The sequence below is a fragment of the Scyliorhinus canicula genome, chromosome 17 (assembly GCF_902713615.1).
Source record: "Scyliorhinus canicula chromosome 17, sScyCan1.1, whole genome shotgun sequence".
Classification (NCBI taxonomy): Eukaryota; Metazoa; Chordata; class Chondrichthyes; order Carcharhiniformes; family Scyliorhinidae; genus Scyliorhinus; species Scyliorhinus canicula.
In genome coordinates, this window is record NC_052162.1 from 114867695 (window position 1) to 114892628 (window position 24934).

A 24934-nucleotide genomic window follows, 5' to 3' on the forward strand; every position below is an offset into this window, starting at 1 on the left:
TGCTGTGAGGAGGTCTTGTTCAAACTTGTGAATGAAGATGTTGGCACATTGAGGTGCGAGTTTGGTCCCCATGTCTGTTCCGTGTGTCTGGATGAAGAACTTGTTGTCGAACATGAAGACGTTGTGATACAGATTGAAGCGGATGAGTTGCGTCTGGAGATTGGCAGTTAACGGTGTTGAGGGCTGAGGCTGTTGCAGCAATGCCGTCATCATGGGGGATGCTGGTGTAGAGTGCCGAGACATCCATTGTGATGAGGAATGTTCCTGGTTCAACTGATCCATGGGTGCTGAGTTTCTGTAAGAAGTCTGTCGTGTCGTGACAGAAGCTGGACGTTCCTTGAACGATGGGTTTCAAGATAATGTTGATGTAGCCAGAGAGGTTCTCACACAGGGTCCCATTGCCTGATGCAATAGGCCGGCCTGGTGTGTTGGCCTTGTGTATTTTCGGGAGGCAGTAGAGATCTCCCAATGCGGGGAGTACGTGGGATGAGAGCACATAGGGTGCACTGAAGGTCTGGATCCAAAGTCTTGATCAGTCTGTTGAGTTGGCGGGTGTGTTCCTTGGTCGGAGTTGCGGGTAGCTGTCTGTAGTGTTCCCGGTTGTTGAGTTGTCTGTGTGGAGTTTGCACATTCTCCCCATGTCTGCAGGGGTCTCATCCCCACAATCCAAAAAGATGTGCAGGGTAGGTGAATTGGCCACGCTAAATTGCCTCTTAATTGGTAAAAAAAGAATTGGATACTCTCAATATATTTTTTTAAATAATGAGGAACGAGTCTGGATGAGAGCCTGAGTTAGTGTGATCTGCAAACCATCCATCTAAATCCTTGCCCTTGGGGGCAGCACGATAGCATTGTGGATAGCACAATTGCTTCACAGCTCCAGGGTCCCAGGTTCGATTCCCGGCTTGGATCACTGTCTGTGTGGAGTCTGCACATTCTCCCCGTGTGTGCGTGGGTTTCCTCCGGGTGCCCCGGTTTCCTCCCACAGTCCAAAGATGTGCAGGTTAGGTGGATTGGCCATGCTAAATTGCCCTCAGTGTCCAAAATTACCCTCAGTGTTGGGTGGGGTTACTGGGTTATGGGGATAGGGTGGCGTTGTGGACCTTGGGTAGGGTGCTATTTCAAAGAGCTGGTACAGACTCGATGGGCCGAATGGCCTCCTTCTGCACTGTAAATTCTATGATTCTATGGATTTAACGAAGGCCAAGGCTGCAGTCAGATTATCGAAAGACGTGACGGGGTTGTCGGATACAATATTCAGGGTCGCAGGATAAAGCAACATAATACACCCCCGCAGCCTTTAGTTCCCTTCAAACTTCACCAAAGCCTCGATGCTCCATTTGTGTGGCTGCCGAAAAGTCCTGGAAGAAGGAAATCCTCACTCCCTCATGGAGCCAGGTCCCACCTCACCTGACCCGTCTCCAGGACCTTCTGGTGATCTTTCAAGTTGTGGAAGTGAATGATTCCAGGCCTGGGATGAAAACTATCCCTCAGCCTCAAAGACAGGATCCGATGCTCTTTCTAATTGGAAACACCCAGGCTTCACATCCAGCTTGAGGAAACGTGGCAGCCGGTCCTCAAAGAACCTAACAGGAGCCTCACCCTCCACACCTTCTGGCAGGCCCACGACTCGGAGTTCATTCTCTGACCCTCTGTACTCCAAGTCCTCCAGGACTCCGCCACGTCACTAGGCCGGGTTTCCAAGGATTAAATTCTTGCCTCCGCCGAGGGGGCATCTTGCTCAACGTTCAGGATTCTCCCCTCGGGATCATTGAACCTCTTCATGGAGGTTTGCAGCTCGGCCACAGGAGCTCACAGATATTGAGTCAGCTCACTCAGCCTCTGGTCAATCGTCATTTTCACCACCTCCGAGAGCGCGGGGTTGAGAAACCTCCTGAAGGTCAGGCCGCCATGTTGAAAAGGCGGCTCTGCCCCTGCTGAATCCTGCGCTCTTTTATCAACTGATTTCATAAGGTTCTTCGGCATAATCTTACCAAACTCAACCCTGAAGTCATTCAGGGATATGAGAACAGATATTGATTCAAGGATGAGGTAGAGGAGTGCCGGACAATCAGGATAAATGACGGATTCTAGGCGGGTGGCACCAGAACCTGCGGAAAAGCAGTTACTCCCACACCCGCCTCGCGTGGATCCCCCCAGACAGATTTCTGATTGACGAGGGAGTCGAGGGTTCTGGGGAACAGGCAGGAAAATGTGGTTGGGGAGGGATTTCTTCACTCGAGGATGTGGTGAAGCTTTCGAATTCTCTACCCCAGAAACCGTGGAGCGTCAGTCATCAAGTATTTTTGGGACAGAGATTGATAGGTTTCTCGATATTGAAGATAGTGAGGGAGATGGGGGATAGTGTGGGAAAGTGGTGCTGAGGTAGATCGGCCACTGATCCCATTGAATGATTGAGCAGGCTCGATGGGCCGAATGGCCAAATACAGCTCTTATTTATTCTGATCTCTGTGTCCAGTTCAGGAAGCAGTGAGCGGGGATCTGTCAATCAGCCTGAATCAGCACCTTCAGGAGAATTGGGAGGGTGAATATTAGATACAGCAGAGTGAGAATGGAGGGAGAGTGTGTGGGATGGAGATTTACAGCTATGGGGGAACAAGAGAAAAAATAATGTTCCAGAAATATTGTCTGATTTGAATTTCTATCCTGTCTTGAAGTGATGAATTCTGTAAATTGTTTTACAGGATATTAGAAGAGGAGGAGATGCAGAAAAAAATCTCAAAGGTCACGTTGCGATTTGACAGAGTCACTCAATTCATCGTCCTGAATATCATTGGCCATTGAATCTAGAAGGAGAAATGTTTGCCTGATCTGTCAACTTTAAAATATTTTAAATGTCAGTGTGACTGGAAAAGCACCGAGACACACACACCCGAGTGAGAGTGTTCCAGAGCACTGACTGTGGAAAGAGCTTTAACCAGTTACACAGCCTGGAAAAAACATTGTACCTTCCACAGGAGGGAAGAGACCGTACACGTGTTCTGTATATAGACAAGGCTTTGGCTGATTGTCTGACCTGGAGAAACACGAGGAAACCCAAAACATGGGGAAACCATGGAAATGTTGGGACTGTGGGAAGGGATTCAGAGTCCCATCTAAACTGGAGATTCATAGACGCATTCACACTGGGGAGAGGCCGTTCACCTGCTTTGTGTGTGGGAAGGGATTCACTGAATTATCCAGCCTGAAGCCACACCAGCGAGCTCACACGGGGGAGAAGCCTTTCACTTGTTCTCAGTGTGGGAAGGGGTTTGGTCGCCTATCCAACCTGAAGAGTCACCAGCGTGTTCACTCTGGGGAGAGGCCGTTCACCTGCTCTCACTGTGGGAAGGGATTCACTCGGTTATCCAACCTGCAGAGACACCAGCGAGTTCACACTGGGGAGAGACCGTTCACCTGCCCTCAGTGTGGGGAGGGATTTACTGAGTTATGCAGCTTGAAGTCACACCAGCGAATTCACACTGGGGAGAAGCCATTCACCTGCTCTCAGTGTGGGAAGGGATTCAGACATTCATCCACCCTGCCGAAACATCAACGAGTTCACACTGGGGAGAGGCCGTTCACCTGCCCTCAGTGTGGGAAGGGATTCAGTGATTCATCCAACCTGCACAGACATCAGCGAATTCACTCTGGGGAGAGGCCATTCACCTGCTCTGATTAGGGGAGGAATTCAGCGATCCATCCCAGCTGCCTCGACAGCGGCGAGTTCATTTGTAGCCAATGTGGGAACTGATTTTGTGATTCATCACACCTGCTGAGACACCAACAAGTTCACAAGTGATTACAGGGTTGGATTCTGCTGTTATTGTTTCTGTTCTCAACTCAATGCAGCTTTGGCATTTCATTCATTCTGTCATTTGCTCAGTCGAGAGGATCGGAGGGTTTCTTTCTGCTGGACTGGCCGGTCTCTTTGCCTCCAGTGGGCTGATGCTCTTTGAGCCTTGTTGCAAATACTTGGTTTCAGTTTTCACGAAGTTCACAGAGTGAAAGGATGTTTGGAAGTTAAAGGTTTATTAATTTTGCATTTCTGTTTGGAAGTACCCCAATGCAGACCATATTGCCGTTAAGATGGTTATATGGTTTCTCTGTTTAATTCATCTGGGTGGTTCTCACAGAAGGAAACTGCCAAGGTATGAGGAACAAGTTGTATGTGGTAGATTGGGTACTTACAATAAACGTTAGCCAGGCAAGCACGAGCATTTAAGGATGTGTTACATAGTTACATAAAATATAGATTCTTTCAAGAAGCCTGAGGATTGGGAACTTGTTTTAGAATTCAGCAAAGGTGGACCAAGAAACTGATAAAGAGAATATAGAATATGGGAGCAAACTGGGGAGAAACATAAAAACCGACTGGAAAAGCTCCTATAGGAATGTGAAAAGGAAAAGATTAGCAAAGACCAATGTGGGTCCATTCCAGACAGAGACAGGAGAGTTTATAATGGGGAATAAGGAAATGGCAGAGAAACTAAACAATGTGTGTCTGTCTTCACGGAGGAAGATACAGAAATTTCCCCAAAACACTGAAAGAAACTAGTGAGCACGAGGAACTGAAGGATATTAGTATTAGTGAAAAAGTAGTACTGGGGAAAATTAATGTGGTTGGAAGTTAATAAATCCCCAAAAGCTGCTGCTCTACATCCCAGAGTGTTGAAAGAGGCGGCTGCAGAGATAGTGGACACATTGGTGATCATTTTTCAATATTCTGGACTTCCAGTGATGGTAATGTCCTGAGCGGACGCACATCAGGTGGCTCTCCTCCAAACCAGAACCAAACAGGCACTTTTAGGCACAATTTGCCCAAACATTTGAAGGCAAATTAACCTCGATGGAGAAAAGAAAATCTTTCAAAATTCAATTAGATTCTGGAATGGTTCCTGCAGATTGGAAGGTGGTAAATGTAACCCCACTATTTAAGGAGGGAGAGAGAAAACGGGGAACCACAGACCCATTAGCCTGACATCAGTAGGAGGGAAAATGCTACAGTCTATTATAAAGGATGTGATAACATATGAATTAGGAACAGGAGTAGGCCACTCGGCCCTCGAGCCTGCTCCACCATTCAATAAGTTCCCGGCTGATCTGATTGTAAACTCAACTGTAAACTCAAATGTAAATTCATTTAATTTCATTTTCATTTCATTTTTCAACTCCACACAGGCCCCTTAGAAAATAAATCTGGGACATAGTTATGGGGAACAAGGAAATGACATATTTTGCATCAGTGTTGAATATTCCGTTAATACAAAAAAATATGGGTGAGGAATTAAATACTTTCACTAGAGATGTAGTAAAAACAAAGAACAAAGAAAAGTACATCACAGGAACAGGCCCTTCAGCCCTCCAAGCCCGTGCCAATCATGATGTGCTAACTAATAAAAAACCTTCTGCCCAGACTCGGTCCGTATCCCTCTACTTCCTCCCTATTCATGGACTCATCCAGATGTCTCTTAAATGTTGCTAATGTGCTGCTTCCACCACATCCTCTGGCAGCGCGTTCCAGGCACCCACCAGTCTCTGTGTGAGAAACTTACTGCTCACATCTCCCTTAAACTTTCCCCCTCTCACTGTGAACCCTGGAATTGACACTTCCACCCTTGGAAAAAGCCTCTGACTATCCACCCTGTCTATGCCTCTCAAAATTTTGTACACCTCAATCAGGTCTCCCCTCAGCCTCCATCTATCCAGTGAAAACAATCTTAGTTTATTCAACCTCTACCCATAGCCAACAACCAGGAGACCAGGCAACATCCTGGTGAACCTTCTTTGCACTCTCTCCGAAGCTTCCACATCTTTCTGACAGTGTAGTGACCAGAACGCAATACTCCAAATGCGACGTGACCAAGGTTTTATACAGCTGCAACATGATTTTCCCAGCTCCTGTACTCAATGCCCTGGCTGATGAAGGCAAGCATACCGTATGCCTTCTCAATCACCTTGGCCGCCTGTGTTGCCACTTTTAGGGAACTGTGGACCTGCCTGTTCAGATCCCTCTGTATGTTAATGTTCCTGAGGGTTCTACCATTTACAGAATAACTCATACCTAGATTTGATCCTCCAGAATGCACCACCTCAAATTTGTTCGGATAAACTCTATCTGCCATTTCTGTGCCCAAGTCTCCAATCTATCTCTATCCTGTTGTATCCTCTGACAATCCTCAGCACTATCAGCAACTCTGCTAATCTTCATGTCATCCGCAAACTTACTGAGCAGACTACCCACATTTTCCCCCAGATCATTTATATATACTACAAACAACAAAGTTCCCAGCACTGATCCCTGCGGAACACCACTAGCTACCGATCTCCATTCTGAAAAACACCCTTTCCATCGCGACTCTCTGTTTCTATAACCAAGCCAGTTCTGTATCCATCTAGCCAGCCCGCCCCGAATCCCATGTGATTTTAGTTTTTTCCAGTCTGTCATGTGGGACCTTATCAAACGCCTTACTAATGCCCATATAAACTTCACCCACCGCCCTTCCCTCATCAATTTTCTTTGTCAGCACTTCAAACAACTCAATCACTTTGGTGAGACATGACCTTCCCCATACAAAACCATGTTGCCTGTCACTAATTAGTCCATTTTCCTCCAAATCTGCATACATCCTGTCCCTCACCTTTTCCAAAAGCTTCCCCACCACTGATATCAGGCTCACCAGCCAATAATTTGCTGGATTATTCCTGCTTCCTTTCTTAAACAAGGAACAACATTGGCTATTCCCCAGTCCTCTGGGACCTCCCCTGTGGCCAAAGAGGATGTGAAGATATCTGTTAAGGCCCCAGCTATTTCTTCCATTGCCTCCCTGTAGTAACCTGGGATAGATCCCATCCGGCCCTGGGGACTTGTCTACCTTAATGCAATTTCGGATACTCAACACTTCCTCCTTTGATGTATTGACGTTCTCAAGAGCTTTCACACACCTATTCCTGATCTCAACATCCATCATGTGCTTCTCTCTAATGAAGACCGAATACAAAATACTCCTTATGATTTCACCCACTTCCTGCGGGTCCATGCATAACTTCCCTCCATTGTCCTTGAGTGGGCCTACTCTTTCTCTTGCTACCCTCTTGCTCCTAATATATGCATAAAAAGCCTTGGGATTCTCCTTGACCGTGTTTGCTTAAGGCATTTCATGGCCAGTTTGGCCGGCCTAATTCCACGTTTCAGTTCCTACTTTCACTGTACTCCTCAAGGGCTTTGTCAGTTTTTAGATACCGAGACCTATTGTATGCTTCCTTTTTCCTTATGACTAAGCTTACAATTTGTCATCCATGGTTCCCGAATCCTGCCATTTCTATCCTTCATTTTTGCAGGGACATGCCTGTCCTGCACTTCAATCAACTGGTCTTTAAAAGCCTCCCACATGTTAGACGAGGATTTGCTCTCAAATAACTGCTCCCAATCCACATTCCCCAGTTTCTGTCTAATTTGTATGTAATTGGCCCTCTCCAATTAAGCATCCCCACCCGTGGGCCACTCTTGTCCTTATCCCTGACTACTCAAAATCTTATGGAATTATGGTCACTAAGCCCAGAATGCTCTCCCACTGAAACATTAATCATCTGGCCTGGCTCATTCCACAATGCCAAGTCTAGTATGGCCCCCTCCCTGGTTGGATTGTCAACATACTGTATCAAAAAGCCCTCATGGACACATCTAACAAATTGCTCTCCATCCGAGCCCCTGGCTGTAAGTGATTCTCAGTCAATATGGGGGAAGTTCAAGTCACCCATCACATCTACCCTGCTTTTTCACGTTTTCAGTATCTGACTACACAATTGCTCCTCTGTCTCCTGCGGACTATTGGGAGGCCTATAGTACACTCCCAACATTGTGATTTCACCCTTCTTATTCCTGAGCTCCACCCATAATGCCTCATTGAAAGATCCCTCCAATGTGTCCTCCCTCAGCTGTGATCTGCTCCCTAATCAGCAATGCCCACCTCTTTAGTTTCCCCTTCTGTCCCGTCTAAGACAACGATATCCCGGAATGTTAAGCTGCCAGTCCTGTCCCTCCTTTAGCTATTTCTCCGTAATTGCAATTACATCAGAGTTCGATGCAGTAATCCAGGCTCTCAGTTCATCTCTCTCACCTGATATACTTCTTGCATTGAAGCAACTGCATTCCAGACCTACAGTCCCGCTGCGCCCTGCGGCTTCCCTCTGAGCCCTGCGGCTTCCCTCTGAGCCCTGCTGCTTCCCTCTGAGCCCTGCTGCTTCCCTCTGAGCCCTGCTGCTTCCCTCTGCTGCTCTAACTCTGAGCCCTGCTGCTTCCCTCTGCTGCTCTAACTCTGAGCCCTGCGGCTTCCCTCTGCTGCTCTAACTCTGAGCCCTGCGGCTTCCCTCTGCTGCTCTAACTCTGAGCCCTGCGGCTTCCCTCTGCTGCTCTAACTCTGAGCCCTGCGGCTTCCCTCTGCTGCTCTAACTCTGAGCCCTGCGGCTTCCCTCTGCTGCTCTAACTCTGCGCCCTGCGGCTTCCCTCTGCTGCTCTAACTCTGCGCTATGTTTATCTCAGTCTCACTGAGCCCTGCGGATTCCCTCTGCTGCTCTAACTCTGCGCCCTGCGGCTTCCCGCTGAGCCCTGCGGCTTCCCTCTGCTGCTCTAACTCTGCACCCTGCGGCTTCCCTCTGAGCCCTGCTGCTTCCCTCTGAGCCCTGCGGCTTCCCGCTGAGCCCTGCGGCTTCCCTCTGCTGCTCTAACTCTGCGCTATGTTTATCTCAGTCTCACTGAGCCCTGCGGATTCCCTCTGCTGCTCTAACTCTGCGCTATGTTTATCTCAGTCTCACTGAGCCCTGCGGATTCCCTCTGCTGCTCTAACTCTGAGCCCTGCGGCTTCCCTCTGCTGCTCTAACTCTGCGCCCTGCGGCTTCCCTCTGCTGCTCTAACTCTGCGCCCTGCTGCTTCCCTCTGCTGCTCTAACTCTGAGCCCTGCGGCTTCCCTCTGCTGCTCTAACTCTGCGCTATGTTTATCTCAGTCTCACTTTATCCCCCAGTCTCTACACTTACTGGTCTGCTGTTCTGGTTCCCACCACCCTGCCAAACTAGTTTTAGACAAATAATGAGGCAAACTGCAGACAAATCCCCTGGTCCTAATGGCTTGCATCCTAGGATCAGAAAAGAAATGGCTACAGAGATAGTGGATGCACTGGTTGTGATTTTCCCAAAATCCTTGGATTCTGGAGAAGTACCGGAGGATTGGGGAACTGGCAATGTGACCCCCCCCCCCCCCCCTATTCAAAAATGGATTGAGGCAAAAAGTGGGTAAATATAGGCCAATTAGCCCAACATTTATTGTTGGGAAGATTTTGGAAGCAGTAATTAAGGAAGTAATAGTAGGACATTTGGAAAATGATAATCCAATCAAGCAGAGTCAGCATGGTTTCATGAAAGGGAAACCGTGTCTGACTAATTTATCAGAGTGTTTTGAGGAAGTCTCAACCAGAGTGGATAGAAGGGGACCAGTAGATGTGTTGTATTTAAACTTCCAGAAGGTGTTCGACAAGGTATCTCACAAAAGGTTAAGTCATAAGATAAGAGCCCATGGAGTTGGAGCTCGTATATTGGGATGGATAGGGAATTGGCTAATGGCACGAAACAGTGAGTGGGGGTACAGCGACCTATAACTATTGGGGTTACACAGGGATCAGTGCTGGGACCGCAACTGTGTACAATTTATATTAATGACTTGGAGGAATGAAGCCGAAATTTGCAGACGGCACAAAATAGGTGGAAAGGCAAGTTGCAAGGGGGATACAAACAGTTTGCAAAGAGATATTGAGAGGTTAAGTAAGTGGACAAAAAGTTGGAAATGGCCTATAATGTGGGAAAATGTGAAGTTGTTCATTTCGAAGGAAGAACAAAAGAACAGTATTATTTAAATGAAGAAAAACTGCAGAAAGCTGCAACACAAAGGGACTCGGGGGAACTTGTGCAGGAAACACAGGAAGCTAGCAGACAGGTGCAGCAGGTAGTCAGGAAGCTAATGGAATGTTGGCCCTGATTCCAAGGGGGTTGGAGTATAAGAGTCGGGAAGTCTTGCTGCAGCTGTACAAGGTGCTGCTGACACCACATCTGGAGAACCGTGAGAGCAGCTTTGATCTTATGTAAGGAAATATATTATTTCATTGGAGGCTGTTTAGAGAAGGTTCAGTTGGATGATTCCCGATAAGGAGGGATTGTTTCAGAGCAAAGATTAAACAGGTTGGAATTTGGAAGAATGAGAGGTGATCTCATTGAAACATACAGGATTCTTAAGGAGCTTCACAGGGTAAAGGCTGAGAGGATGTTTCCCTCATGGGAGAATCTAAGACCAGAGGGCATCATCTCAGAATAAAGAGATGTAAATTTAAGACTGAGATGAGGAGGAATTTCTTCTCTGAGGGTTGTGCGTTTTTGGAACTGTGAGAGTTGTGGGGACAGAGTCCTTGTGTATATTTAAAGCTGAGATAGACCCTTGATCAGTGAGGGATTCAAAGGCTTACGGGAAAGGGCAGGAAAGTGGACAAGAGAAATGTTGGAGCAGCCATGATTGAATGGCGGGGAGGCTTGATGGGACGAATAACCTACTCCTGTTCCTATTTCTTGTGGTATTATGGTCTTATTCACCTTTCACCCCCTTGCTTAACAAGATTCTATCCAGCTCTGCCTTTAAAATATTCACAGTCTCTGCTTCCACTGCCCTTTGAGGAAGAGAGTTCCAAAGACTCACGACCCTCTGAGAGAAAAAAGTTCTCCTCTGCCTTAAATGGGCAACTTGTTACTTTAAAAGTGTCTCCAATTTCTAGATTCTCCCACAAGCGGAAACATCCTTTCCACATCCACCCTGTCATGGCCCCTCAGCATCTTATACGGTTCAATCAAGTCACCTAAACTCCATTGGACACAAGCCCAGCCTGTCCAACCATTCCTCATAAGACCAGCCTCCAATTCCAGGTATGAGTCCAGTAAACCTTCTCTGAACTGCCTCCAACACATTGACTTCATTCCTTAAATGAGAGCAATACTGTACACAGTGCTCCAGATGTGGTCTCACCAATGTCCTGTATAACTGAAGCATAACCTCCCTACTTTTGTATTCAATTCCCCTCACAATAAACAATAACATTCTATTAGCTTTCCTAATTACTTGCTGTACCTGTATACTCGCCTTTTGTGATTCATATTCTTGGACACCCAGATCCCTCTGATTCTCAGAGCTCTGCAATCTCGCACTAGTTCGATGAGAAGCTTCTTTTTCTTCCGGACAAAATGTACAATTTCACATTTTCCCATATTATACTAATTTTGCCAGATTTTATCCCACTCATTTAAAATGTACCTTTCTAACCTCCTTATGTTCCCTTCACAATTTACTTTCCTCCCTATCTTTGTAACATTGAAACATAGGAGCAGGAGTTAGCCATTCAATCGAGTCTGCACTGACATTCAACACGATCATGGCTGATCATCCACTTCAGTGCCTTTTTCCCCATATCAAATCATTTCCCCGTTCTATCCCCGTGTCCCTGACGCTTTGTTTCCCTCAATTGCCCATCCAATTTTGGAAATATTCCTTCATCTCCGATTCTACCCCCCTCATAGAAAGTGAGTTCCAAGTATTTCTTACTTGTCTCAAATATAAACGAGGCTCATAAAGCACAGAAGGAGGCCAATCTGCCCATCTTTCCCATGCTAGATCTTTGAATCAATTATCTAAGTAATTCCACCGCCCTTCAAGTTTATTTTCCTAGTTTATTTCCAAGTTTATTTTGAATCCCAACTCACAACAACTCGTTTGGGTTTATATCTAATAATTTCATGATGTACTGTGTTTGAATTTTCAGAAGGTATTTGAAATGGAGCGAAAGGCACAAATTCAAGACTCAGATTTTATTACTGATCGTCACAAGTGGGCTGAGTTTCGGGACTAATTCTAGAAATAATTTACATTTCTATAGCATCTTTCATGGACCACAGATTCTCCTAAAGCTTTTTACAGTCAATTAAGTACTTTTGAGATGTCAGCAATTGTAGATGTGACTCAGTAATAATATTTAGTTTTTAAAATCAATCACTCTTCCATCTTCATTGTTTTAGGTAACAAGGTCAAAGAAACCATGTTAAACACTAACAATTAATACTGTTTCAACGAAAATGTTTCCAGAAACTGCTGAACTAGTGGAAATTGTTTAAACAAACGTTCCAGAATTTTGTAAAGCTACAGGACATCATATCATGCTCAGTCTAAGACTCATAGGCATCAAAACATCTCCAGTTATAGGTATTGCAACTATCTTCTGGTGTAACCAGTTGACATGTACATACTGTCTGCTTATCCAGTCAAGGTTAGTAAGAATGAAAGGTATTGCCTTGCACAAAGCTGTCTCTTTGAACCAATGTACCTGGTATTATCCAACAGTATTAATGAAAGATTACTGTATTAATTAGCTACCAGTCAGTAACTGTTGATTGAATAAGTAATGAGCCTTAATTGTGTTACAATTGGGCAGCACGGTGGCGCAGTAGTTTAGCCCTGTTGCCTCATGGCGCCGAGGTCCCAGGTTCGATCCCGGCTCTGGGTCACTGTCCGTGTGGAGTTTGCACATTCTCCCCGTGTTTAGGTGGGTTTCGCCCCCACAACCCAAAGATGTGCAGTGTAGGTGAATTGGCCACACTAAATTGCCCTGTAATTGGGGAAAAAAAAAATTGGGTTCACTAAATTTAAAATAAAATTGTGTTACAATTAATGAATCAATAATGAATCAGTAGTTATAGTGAAAGACTGAGTTTTATTTGCTTTCAAAATGTAAAACGTTCATTACTGTGCATGTAAATAATGTGCAATGAGGATAAATGTACCGGCAAGAGAGACCTTCAAGCTCAGGTTAGCCTCAACATTTGAAACTGTCTGAATAAGGGATAGTACAGAATCAGATAAAGGGATAGTATGAAACAGTTCTATTGTATTCATAGGATCATAGAATCCCTACAGTGTAAAAGGCCATTCATCTCATCGAGTCTGCACTGACCTGCTGAATGAGCATCCCAACTCGGCTCACTCCCCCACCCTATCTCCATTACCCCTTAACCCCACATAACCTGCACATCTTTGGACGCTTAAGGACAATTTAGCATGGCTGGTCCACCTAACCTACACATCTTTGGCCTGTGGGAGCACCCGGAGGAAACCCATGGGGTGAAAGTACAAACTCCACACTGACAGTGACCCAAGGCCGAAATTGAACCCGGGTCCCTGACACTGTGAGGCAGCAGTGCTAACCACTATGCTGCCCCGTCAAAGAGAGAAACTGGTGCAAGTAATTGGGGATCCAATTAAATTAATCCAGTGGCCAAATTGACCAATTGTCATGTTACAACAGGCCCAACTCTGACGTGAGGTAATTGTCACTTTGGGGATAAAAGTAGAGGTTCTGAAGGTCTTCCTTGCTGGCCAAGTACTGAAGACTCCTGAGTCCGAATTCCAAAGAAATTACTGTCAAAGAAGGAGCCAAACTCCCGAGGCTGAATTCCACAAGAATTGGCCTTAATTGTATCCCGATCTCGCCAATGGGAATAGGCCGGTTAGATCGGAAACCGATCGTCGCTTAGTGTCCAATTTTGGACTCTCCTGCGACCTAACTGGCGCACTTGGATTCGCGCTTCGTACATCGTGGCCATTAGATCGTGCCCTGATTTTCATTTGCTGTAAGAAATGTAAAAGCTTAATTGCTGGGTCTGTAAAGAATGTGCAATGAGGATAAATGTACTGGCAAGAGAGACCTTCAAGCTCTGATTAGCCTCAACATTTGAAACTGTATGAATAAGGGATTGTATAGAATCAGATAAAGGGACAGTATGAAACAATTCTATTGTATTCCTGTCTAAGATAATGAGAGAAGGTGGTGTCAGCAATTGGGGATCCAAGTAAATTAATCTAGTGCCAAATTGACCAATGGTCATGTTACAACAGACCCAACTCTGATGTGAGGTAATGGTCACTTTGGGGATAAAAGTAGAGGTTCTGAAGGTCTTCCTTGCTGGCCAAGTACTGAAGATTCCCAAGGCCGAGTTCCAAGGAAATTACTGTCAAAGAAGGAGCCAGACTCCCGAGGCTGAATTCCAGAAGAATTACTGTCAAAGAAGGAGCCAGAGAGGGTTACGCTACTACAGACTGATCACCCACATGAAGCTGGAAAAGTCAATGTTGGTTATTCAGTAAACCTATTTCATTTAATAAGCTTCTTTTTAAATTTACCATTCAGAGAATTCTGCCTTTGCCTTAATTGGTTAAAGTCTTGTCTGAACCAAAGTGAATTTATTAAATGGTAAGTTGGCGGTGGCTGAAGACAACTAAGTTCCAATTAACAAGCTCAGAAAACATAAATCTTCAATTTAAAAACTTGCATTTCTATAGCACCTTTCACACCCACAGGACGTCCCAAAGTGCTTTACAGCCAATGAAGTACCTTTGAAGTTGTAATGTTGGAAACGCAGTTACGCCAATTTACACACAGCAAGATCCCACACACAGCAATGTGATAATGAGCAGATGATATATTTTTAATGATGTTGATTGAGGGATAAATATTGACCAAGTAAATAGTGGCTGTGGGAACTTTTACACCCACCTGAGAGGGGCAGACAGGGCCTCAGTTTAACATCTTATTTGAAAGAAGGCTGTTCTGACAGTGCAGCACTCCCTCAGTGCTGGGACCAGGAATGTTGGATGTGATTTAAATGAAATGAAAATCGCTTATTGTCATGAGTAGGCTTCAATGAAGTTACTGTGAAAAGCCCCTAGTCGCCACATTCCGGCGCCTGTCCGGGGAGGCTGTTACGGGAATCGAACCGTGCTGCTGGTCTGCTTGAAAAAGCCAGCGATTTAGCTGAGTGAGCTAAACCAGCCCCTATTTTTGTCCTCAAGTCCCTGGACTGGGATTTGATCCCACAACCTTCTGACTCCGAGGTGAGAGAGCTGCCCACTGAGCCACGGCTGACACTATAAACAATACAAAGTTAGAAAGTGAAAGTTACCCTTTAAAACCCCCACCCTTTGCTTCCAGTGCCGAAATCTAATAATAAAACCCCAGTATAAATAACATGGATTTGACTGACAAATGTTGAGGTGTCGGTTTCGAGCCACAAGTTTCGACTTCCCATTTGAACCTTGGGCACCTTTCTGTCTCTCTGTTACTCGTGTCAAAATTGAAGTGTTTACTTTGGCAAGAGGAATCGTGAAGCAATACCATATTTAAATTGAGAGAGATTAGAAGACTTTTTAAAAAGTATTTTATTAAAGCATTTGTATATACATTAAACAGAACCAAAACCTCTGCCCCACCCTCCCTGCCGTTCCCCTGTACCCATCCTGTCTTCCCCATCCCCCCCCCCCCCCAAAAGAAGTCGATAAACGGCTTCCATCTCCGGGCAAACCCACCCACTGACCCTCTCAAGGGGTTGATTTTTTCCAGCCTAAGGAACTCTGCCGGGTAGCTGACACACACACCCTTCTTCGGCTGCCCCGTGTCCCTCAACTCCAACAAAATCTGTCTCCAGGCTACCAGGGAGGCCAAGGCCAAGACGTCGGCCTCTCTCGCCCCCTGGGCTCCCGGGTCTTCCGAAGTCCAAATACCGCCACCTCCGGACCTGGGACACCTTCAGCACCTCAGACATTACGTCCATGAACCTCTGCCAGAACCCCCTTCAGCTTCGGACATGCCCAAAACATGAGAGATTGCAATACTCCGTGTTACAGATAAATCTGCGCTGCAGGAATCACTAAACATTAGTGTGCTGCTACAGCAATTGATTAGGAAAGCAACTGGAATATTGGTGTTTCTCACAAAGGGAATGGAATCTACAGAGGTGCAGGGCCTCTGTGAGACCCCATTGCAATATTGTGCACTATTCCTTCACCTTGTTTGAAAAACAAAGATAGAATAGCAGTTCAGAGAAGGTTCACTTAATGCATTCTTGGGATGAGAGGCTTCTCATGAAGAAAGGTTGAACATGTTGCGTCTGTACCCACTGGAGTTTAGAGGTGATTTTATTGAAACATGTACAATCCTGTCTGTCTGTGTGAAGTCTGCCCGTTTTCCTCATGTCTGTGTCCGTTTCCTCCAGGTGCTCCGGTTTCCTCCCACAGTCCAAAGATGTGCAGGTTAGGTGGATTAGCCTTGTAAATTTTCCCCTTCTTGTCCACAAAAAGGTGAGGTGGGGTTACTGGATTGTGGGGATAGATTGGGGGAGTATTCCTAAGTAGGGTACTCTTTCAGAGGGTTGGAGCAGACTTGATGGGCCAAATTGACTCCTTCTCTGCTATAGGGGATTCTATCATCCTGAGGTTATTGATAGGTTAAAAATCAGGAGGATATTTCCAATTGTGGGAGAAATCAGAACCAGGGACACAAGTTATAAATGCGATCCACCATTAAGACAGAGATTGAGGAGAACGTTTTTCTCTCAGATGGTGTTTAGCCTGTGGAATTCTGTAACCCAGAGAGCAGTGGTGGCTGGGTCATTGAATATATTCAGGGCAGTTAGACAGATTTTTGACAGATATTGGAGGGTTATGGGGGCCAGACAGGAAAGTGGAGTTGAGATCACAACCAGATCATCCATGACCTTAAAGAATGGGGCGAAGGCTCGAAGGGCTGAATGGCCTACTCCTGCTCCTCTATTCCTATCTGCAAATTTCACCGGATGTTCAATTCAAACCTGTTTCAATTGACTAAACCCAGAATTTATTCCAGCCCAGTTACAGGGGGCTCCAACATCTGCAGAATTAAACTCCAAGGGTCCAAATCAATATAGGCGGCAAGGTTTTGCAGTGGTTAGCACTGCTGCCTCACGGCATTGATGACCCAGGTTAGATCCAGGCCCAGGGTCACTGTCCATGTGGAGATTGCACATTCTCCCCGTGTCTGTGTGGGTCTTACCCTCACAACCCAGAGATGTGCAGGGTAAGTGGATTGGCCATGCTAAATTGGCCCTTAATTGAAAAAAAAAATGGGTACTCAAAAATTATATTTTATAAAAATCAATATGGTTCGGTCCTACTCCTGTCCTACATCAGAATCATTCTCTCTCAAACTATAAATCTCTGTTCCAGAATCTCTACAGTGCAGAAGGAGGCCATTCAGCCTACTGAGTCTGCACTGACCCTCTGAAAGAGCATTCACCCAAGCCCACACTCCCACCACATCCCAATAACCCCTTAACCTCACCTACACATCTTTGAATACTAAACGGCAATTTAGCCTGGCCAATTCACCTAACCTGCAATCTTTGGACTGTGGGAGGAAACCGGAGCACCCGGAGGAAACCCACGCAGACACGGGGAGAAATGGAAACTCCACACAGAATTGAACCCGGGTCCCTGGCACTGAGGCAGCAGTGCTAACCACTGCCACTGTGCTGCCTCACACACACCCTGCTGCCTATTTATTTTAACACTAATTCATCCTGGTATACTGCTTATCCCCAGTGCTCCTCCCCTGAAGGTGCTGACCCTCTGGGCTTCAGTTTCTCTCTCACCTGTTGCTCTCCCCAGTGTCACCCAGGTGTCTAAATCTTTACACCTGAAGGTAACAAACTGTTCTGCTCAGGGGGACGTCACAATCTAATCCAGTGACCATCCAGATGGACTTTGTGACGTCACCACCGCCCCCAATCCCAGGAGTTTGGAGACTTGGCTCCTGATGAGTAATGGGGTTCACGGCTCCCACAACTCCCCGCGACAGGTACAGAACTGCGCATGTCCACTGGAGAAGGGCAGCTGCTCACATGCGGAGCAAGGCGTTTCCTATTGGCCAAATAGCCGACGTTTCATGATGTCAAAAGTGACTTCTGTTGTCCAATGTGAGGCGCCAAATAGCCAATGGAAAGACTGGAGGAAAGAGAGGCGAGGTTGCGCATGTGCGAGGAAAAGCCCACCCCCTGACCTTCCTTCTGAGGTGTTGACCAATGGAAAGAGTTAGAACCGGAAGGACTCTTGTCCTCCATCCAATCAGCGCGCGAGCTTTGTGCGAATGAAGATTGAGTTCACACAGACTGAAACTTCCTCCTGTCTCCAACATCTGTGAGTAAAACACTTTCTTTTCTCCCCCTTTCCATTTCTTTTCTCATTCTCACCTTCAATTGGCCACTTGCAGCAACTGAAGGGAAAGGAAGTGAATCCAGGGAGGGTGCAGACTCTGCAAAGCTTAGCCCAGGTCTCTCTCTCTTAAAGATAAAGACATCCCTCAGCTTGACACATTTATTTGTCTGGTTAAAAGGATGGTCTCTTTCCCAGTGTTCACAATTAATGGGCTGGTTTCCCCAGGAGATGGCTGGCATGTAAGGGGACAATAAATGAATATTGGTCAGAGTTATATGTCTAGTTGTTATAAGGTGCAGATTACAAATATTATTTATGGTTCTGTAATAAAGTATATTGATATTTCCAGTTGTGTAATAGTGTACTGTAGCTACATTATATATTTGCATTCATCTCTTTCCTCAGGGGGTTGTTGGTCTCTGGAATTCTCTTCCACAGGGACTAGAGGAGTCTGGGAATCATTGAATATATTCAAGAATGAGTTGGACAGATTTCTGATTGACCAGGGAGTTAAGGGTTATGGGGAACTGGCAGAAGGAGGGATTTCTTTACTCGGGGATGTGGTGAAGCTTTGGAATTCTCTACCCTAAAGGACTGTGGAGCTTCAGTCATCCAAATATTTTAAAGGCTGAGATTGATAGGTTTCGAAATATTGAAGATATCAGGGGATATGGGGATAGTGTGGGAAAACGGTGCTGAGGTAAATCAGCCAGCGATCTCATGAAATGGTTGAGGAGGTTCGATGGGCCTAATGGCCGACTGCAGCTCCTATTATGATTTCCCTATCCTGGAGAGGAAGCATGGATCTGTCAATCAGCCTGAATCAGCACTTTCAGCATTAGATGCAGCAGAGTGAGAATGGAGGGATACTGTGTGGGATGGAGGTTTACAGTTTTTGGGAATGAGAGGGGGAAAAATGTTCCATAGAAACTAGAAATGTCTGTTCTGAATTTCTGTCCTGTACTGACAGCGATGACTTTCCCAAAATGTTTTTACAGACTAGTAGAAGAGGAGGAATTATAGACTGGAATCTCAAAACATCATGTCTAAATCTGGCACAGTCTCTTGATTCTTTGGGACACGAATATCATCGGCCTGTGAATCCTGAAGAAATGTTTCACTGCTCTGTCGGCTTCAAAACATTTTAAACATTCGTGCGACTTGAAAATCACCGAGACACACACACCAGAGTAGGAGTGTTCCAGAGCACTGACTGTGGAAAGAGCTTTAACCAGTTACACAGCCTGAAAAAACATCACCATTCACAGCGGGGAGAGACTGTACACATGTTCTGTGTGTGGATGAGGCTTCAACTGATTGTTTAACATGGAGAGATACAAAGAAACTCAAAACATGGAGAAACCGTGGAAATGTGGGGATTGTGGGAAGGGATACAGGGCCCCATCAGAGCTGGAAGCTCATCATCGCGTTCACACTGGGGAGAGGCCGTTCAGCTGCACTCAATGTGGGAAGGGATTCAGTGATTCATCCCACCTGTTGAGGCACCAGCGAGTTCACACGGGGGAGAAGCTGTTCACCTGCTCTAAGTGTGGGAAGGGATTCAATCATTCATCCACCCTGCAGACACATCAGCGAGTTCACACTGGGGAGAAGCCATTTACTTGCTCTAAGTGTGGAAAGGGATTCAGACATTCATCCACCCTGCAGAAACATCAGCGAATTCACACCGGGGAAAGACCATTCACCTGCTCTCAGTGTGGGAAGGGATTCAATCGTTCATCCACCCTGCAGACACATCAGCGAGTTCACACTGGGGAGAAGCCATTTACTTGCTCTAAGTGTGGAACGGGATTCAGACATTCATCCACCCTGCAGAAACATCAGCGAATTCACACCGGGGAAAGACCATTCACCTGCTCTCAGTGTGGGAAGGGATTCACTCAATTATCCAGCCTGCGAACACACCAGCGAGTTCACACTGGGCAGAGGCCATTCATCTGCTCTCAATGTGGGAAGGGATTCACTCAGTTATCCCATCTGCAGGCACATCTGCGAGTTCACACTGGGGAGAGGCCGTTTACTTGCTCTCAGTGTGGGAAGGGATTCACTCACTCATCACACCTTCGGGTACACCGGCGAGTTCACACTGGGGAGAGACCGTTCACCTGCTCTCAGTGTGGGAAGCGGTTCAGTGATTCATCCCATCTGTTGAGACACCAGCGAATTCACACTGGGGAGAGACCATTCTCCTGTCCTCAGTGTGGGAAGGGATTCAGTGATTCATCCACCCTCCAGACACATCAGCGAGTTCACACTGGCGAGCGGCCATTTCTATGTTCAGTGTGTGGGAAAGGATTCACTCTGTCATCCATCCTGCTGACACACCAGAGAGTTCACACTGGGGACAGGCCATTCATCTGCTCTGAATGTGGGAAGGGATTCATGCATGAACGGAACCTGCGGAAACACCATCAAGTTCACATCTTGGAGAGACCATTCACCTGCTCTGAGTAGGGGGAGGGATTCACTGATCCATCCCACCTGCAAAGACACTGGCAACTTCACACTGGGTAGAGGCCATTCACCTGCTCTCCATATGGGAAGGGTTTCCCTGATTCATCGCGCCTGCTGAGACACCAACGTGTTCACAAGTTGGATTCTGCTGTTATTGTTTCTGCTCTCAATTACACCCAGGACTGCATTTTATTGATTCTGTCAATTGGTCAATGGGGAGACTTGGAGGGTTTCTTTCTGCTGGACTGGCCGGTCTCACAACTTTGCTTCCAGTGGGCTGATGCTCTTTGTCTTGTTGAGAATACCTGGTTTCAAATTTCACAAAGATCACAGAGTGAAGGGGTGTTTGGAAGTAGAAGATATTTCATTTCGACTTCCGGTTGCGGCTATGACCAGCTAAGTCGCACGTTTGGCTGCTCCTGCTACAAAGGTGTTTTCGGGCCGATTGGAGGGCCCCAACGGCGCTGTAAGGACAAATCCCGGTGGGGGAAGGCTCCCTGAAGAGAACCAGACCAACTTTATGGTCGGTACCCGGAGTGGGGTGGTAAAGAAAGCAACAGCAGCTCCCAAAAAAAAGCGGGGGAAGAAGACCAAAATGGCGGCCGGTGGCGCACCCGAGGAATGGAGGAAATGGGCGGAGGAGCAGCAGGCCGCTCTCCTGCGCTTCTTTACGGAGCTGAAAATGGAGCTCTTGGAGTCAATGAATGCGACGACCACCAGGCTGATGGGAGCCCAGGCGACCCAAGAGGCGTCGATTCGGGAGCTGCAACAGGAGATGACTGTGAGGGAGGAGGAGGCCACGGTCCTCGTGGGAAAGGTAGAGGTGCACGAGGCACTCCACCTGAAATGGCAGAGCCGTTTTGAGGAGCTGGATACCCGAATGAGGCGGAAGAACCTGAGGATCTTGGGCCTGGCAGAAGGCCTGGAGGGGTCAGACCTCCCGGGATATGTAGCAGAAATGCTGAGCTCCCTGATGGGGGCAGGGGCCGTCCCTTCGCCCCTGGAGCTGGAAGAGGCCTACAGGGTCATGGCTAGGAGGCCAAGAGCAAATGAGCCCCCGAGGGCGGTGCTGGTGCGGTTCCAGCGACTCAGCGACCGTGAGAGAGTGCTGGAGTGGGCCAAGAGGGAAAGGAGCAGCAAGTGGGAGAATTCGACGGTGAGGGTCTACCAGGACTGGAGTGCGGAGGTGGCAAAGCGGCGGGCCCGGTACAACCGGACGAAGGCGGTGCTGCATGCAAAACGGATCAGGTTCGGAATGCTGCAGCCAGCGCGCTTGTGGGTCACCTACAGGAACCAACACCACTATTTTGAGTCCCCAGAGGAGGCGTGGGCCTTTGTACAGGAAGAGAAACTGGACTCGAATTAGACCCAGGGGATACTTGGCGGCCGTAGCCGCTCGGGTACTTTCAGCTGAATTCTTTGTTTGGATTTTGAACTCTTGCTGTGGTTTTTCTTCTGATGTTTTTTCCCCCTTTGCCAACTTCCCTTAGTTATTGTTATTGTGGTTATTCATGGTTATTTATGGTTATTTATGCTGTTTGGTAGAGGGCGACTGTTAAGTACATTGTTATTTGTTATTTATCTGTTATTTATAATGTTAAGTTGGGGAGGTGGGACGGGGGGGGAGAGCAGATCGGGGATATGGGCCCCTAGGGGGGGTTCTTTTACAGGCATGGACGGGGACGGGGGTGGAACTGAAGATGGCGGGGTGGGGTGTGGCAGGGCAAAAGCGCGGGCTTTCCTCTGTTTTCCCGCGCGCGGGGCAGAGGAGGGGGGAGGGGAGGAGTGCGGGGCGTGGCTAGCAATGGCGACCTTTCCCGCGCTGGAGCGGGGCCAGGGAGGAGTGGCAAGGGGGGGGAGGCCCCCCCCCCCACGCCGGGGGGAGTCGGAGTGTGGCAGGAGCAGCCGGGTCAGCGTGAACCAGCTGACTTACGGGAGTACGATGGAGGGTACATCGCGGCTAGGAGGGGTCCTAGCCTGGGGGGGGGGGGAGGGGGGTTAGGGAGGGACACCGGGTTGCTGCTGAAAAGACCAGAAACGGGAAGTGGAGGACTGGAGAGGTGGGGGGAGGGGGACATCGCCATGGGGAGCGGGTCAGAAGGGGAGGGTCGACCCGGGGCGAGCAGGGAACAGGACATGGCTAATCGGCAGGGGAAGGGGGCGGGTCGTCCCGCGACCCGGCTGATCACTTGGAACGTGAGGGGGTTGAATGGGCCGGTCAAGAGATCAAGGGTATTCTCACACCTGAAGGGACTGAAGGCTGATGTAGCAATGTTACAGGAGACCCATTTGAAGATAGTGGACCAGGTTCGCCTGAGAAGGGGGTGGGTGGGACAGGTGTTCCACTCTGGATTGGACGCAAAGAACCGGGGGGTGGCGATTCTGGTGGGAAAGAGGGTGTCGTTCGTGGCGGAGGAGGTGGTGGCGGATAAGGAGGGTAGGTATGTGATGGTGAAGGGTAAGCTGCAGGGGGAGAAAGTGGTGATGGTCAACGTATATGCCCCGAACTGGGATGACGCGGGTTTTATGAGGCGCCTATTGGGCCTCATTCCGGGACTGGAGGCAGGGGGCTTGATCATGGGGGGGGACTTTAACACAGTGCTGGACCCCGGGCTAGACAGATCGAGCTCAAGGACCAATAGGAGGCCGGCAGCGGCAGAAGTGCTGAGGGGGTACATGGAGCAGATGGGAGGAGTAGACCCATGGAGGTTTGGTAGGCCGAGGGCGAGGGAGTATTCCTTTTTCTCCCACGTCCATAGAGTGTACTCCAGAATCGATTTCTTCGTGTTGAGCAGGGGGCTGATCCCGAGGGTACGGGAAGCTGAGTACTCGGCCATTGCGATCTCTGATCATGCACCGCATTGGGTGGATGTGGAAATGGGGGAGGCGCGGGACCAGCGCCCGCTGTGGCGGCTGGATGTGGGGCTGTTAGCGGACGACGAGGTGTGTAAAAGGGTCCGGAAGAGTATTGAGAGCTATCTGGACTTGAATGACACGGGTGAGGTGCAGGTGGGGATGGTCTGGGAGGCCCTGAAGGCAGTGATCAGGGGAGAGCTGATCTCCATAAGGGCGCACAGAGAAAGAAAGGAGAGGCAGGAGAGGGAGAGGCTGGTGGGGGAGCTATTGGAAGTGGATAGGAGATATGCGGAGGCACCAGAGGAGGGGCTGCTGGGAGAACGGCGCAGCCTGCAGGTCAAGTTCGACCTGCTGACCACCAGGAAGGCAGAGACGCAGTGGAGAAGGGCACAGGGCGCGGTCTATGAGTATGGGGAAAAGGCGAGCAGGATGCTGGCACACCAGCTTCGCAAACGAGATGCGGCTAGGGAGATTGGGGGAGTGAAGGAGAGGGGCGGGAAGGTAGTGCAGAAGGGGCAAGAAGTGAACGGGGTCTTCAGGGATTTTTACAAGGAGTTGTATCGGTCTGAGCTGCCGACGAGGAGAGGGGGAATGGAGGACTTCCTAAACAAATTGAGGTTCCCAAGGGTCCAGGAGGGGCTGGTAGAAGGGCTGGGGGCGCCAATAGGGCTAGAGGAGCTAGTCAAGGGAATAGGTCAGATGCAAGCGGGGAAGGCGCCGGGGCCAGATGGGTTCCCGGTGGAATTCTATAAGAAAAATGTGGACTTGGTGGGACCGGTACTGGTACGAGCCTTTAATGAGGCGCGAGAGGGGGGGGTTCTGCCCCCGACAATGTCGCAGGCTCTGATCTCCCTGATATTGAAGCGGGATAAAGACCCCGTGCAGTGCGGGTCCTACAGGCCTATCTCGCTTCTGAACGTGGATGCCAAGTTGCTGGCAAAGATCCTGGCAGCTAGAATAGAGGATTGTGTGCCAGGGGTAATCCATGAGGACCAGACGGGGTTCGTGAAGGGGCGGCAGCTCAACACGAACGTGCGGAGATTGCTGAATGTAATTATGATGCCGGCAGTGGAGGGGGAGGCTGAGATAGTGGTAGCGCTGGACGCGGAGAAGGCATTCGATAGGGTGGAGTGGGAGTACCTGTGGGAGACGTTGGAACGGTTTGGGTTTGGGGAAGGGTTTATTAAGTGGGTGAAGTTGCTCTACTCGGCCCCGACGGCGAGTGTAGTGACAAACGGGAGGAGGTCGGAGTATTTCGGGCTCCACCGAGGGACCAGGCAGGGATGTCCCCTATCCCCCCTACTTTTCGCACTGGCGATTGAACCGTTGGCGATGGCACTGAGGGGTTCAGGGGGGTGGAGAGGACTGACTAGGGGAGGGGAGGAACATCGAGTATCGCTGTATGCGGATGATCTACTGCTGTACGTGGCAGACCCAGAAGGGGGAATGCCGGAGATAATGGAACTATTAGCAGAGTTTGGGGACTTTTCGGGGTACAA

At 48.1% G+C, this 24934-nt stretch overlaps 2 protein-coding genes and 1 pseudogene across 2 annotated transcripts in view; 2 read left to right on the forward strand and 1 right to left on the reverse strand.

Annotated features, from left to right (window-relative positions):
* Positions 1–4213, forward strand: part of LOC119952242 — a 29418-nt pseudogene extending 25205 nt beyond the window's left edge.
* LOC119952240 (gastrula zinc finger protein XlCGF26.1-like) overlaps positions 1–24934 on the reverse strand; it is a 44315-nt gene that overhangs the window by 4744 nt on the left and 14637 nt on the right. The gene's annotated exons all lie outside the window — the stretch shown is intronic.
* Positions 17409–20938, forward strand: LOC119952174 (zinc finger protein 239-like). Its single transcript, XM_038775776.1, has 2 exons — positions 17409–18086; positions 19103–20938. Exon 2 carries the CDS (start codon positions 19431–19433, stop codon positions 20577–20579), a length of 1149 nt encoding a protein of 382 aa, XP_038631704.1. The 5' UTR covers positions 17409–18086; positions 19103–19430; the 3' UTR covers positions 20580–20938.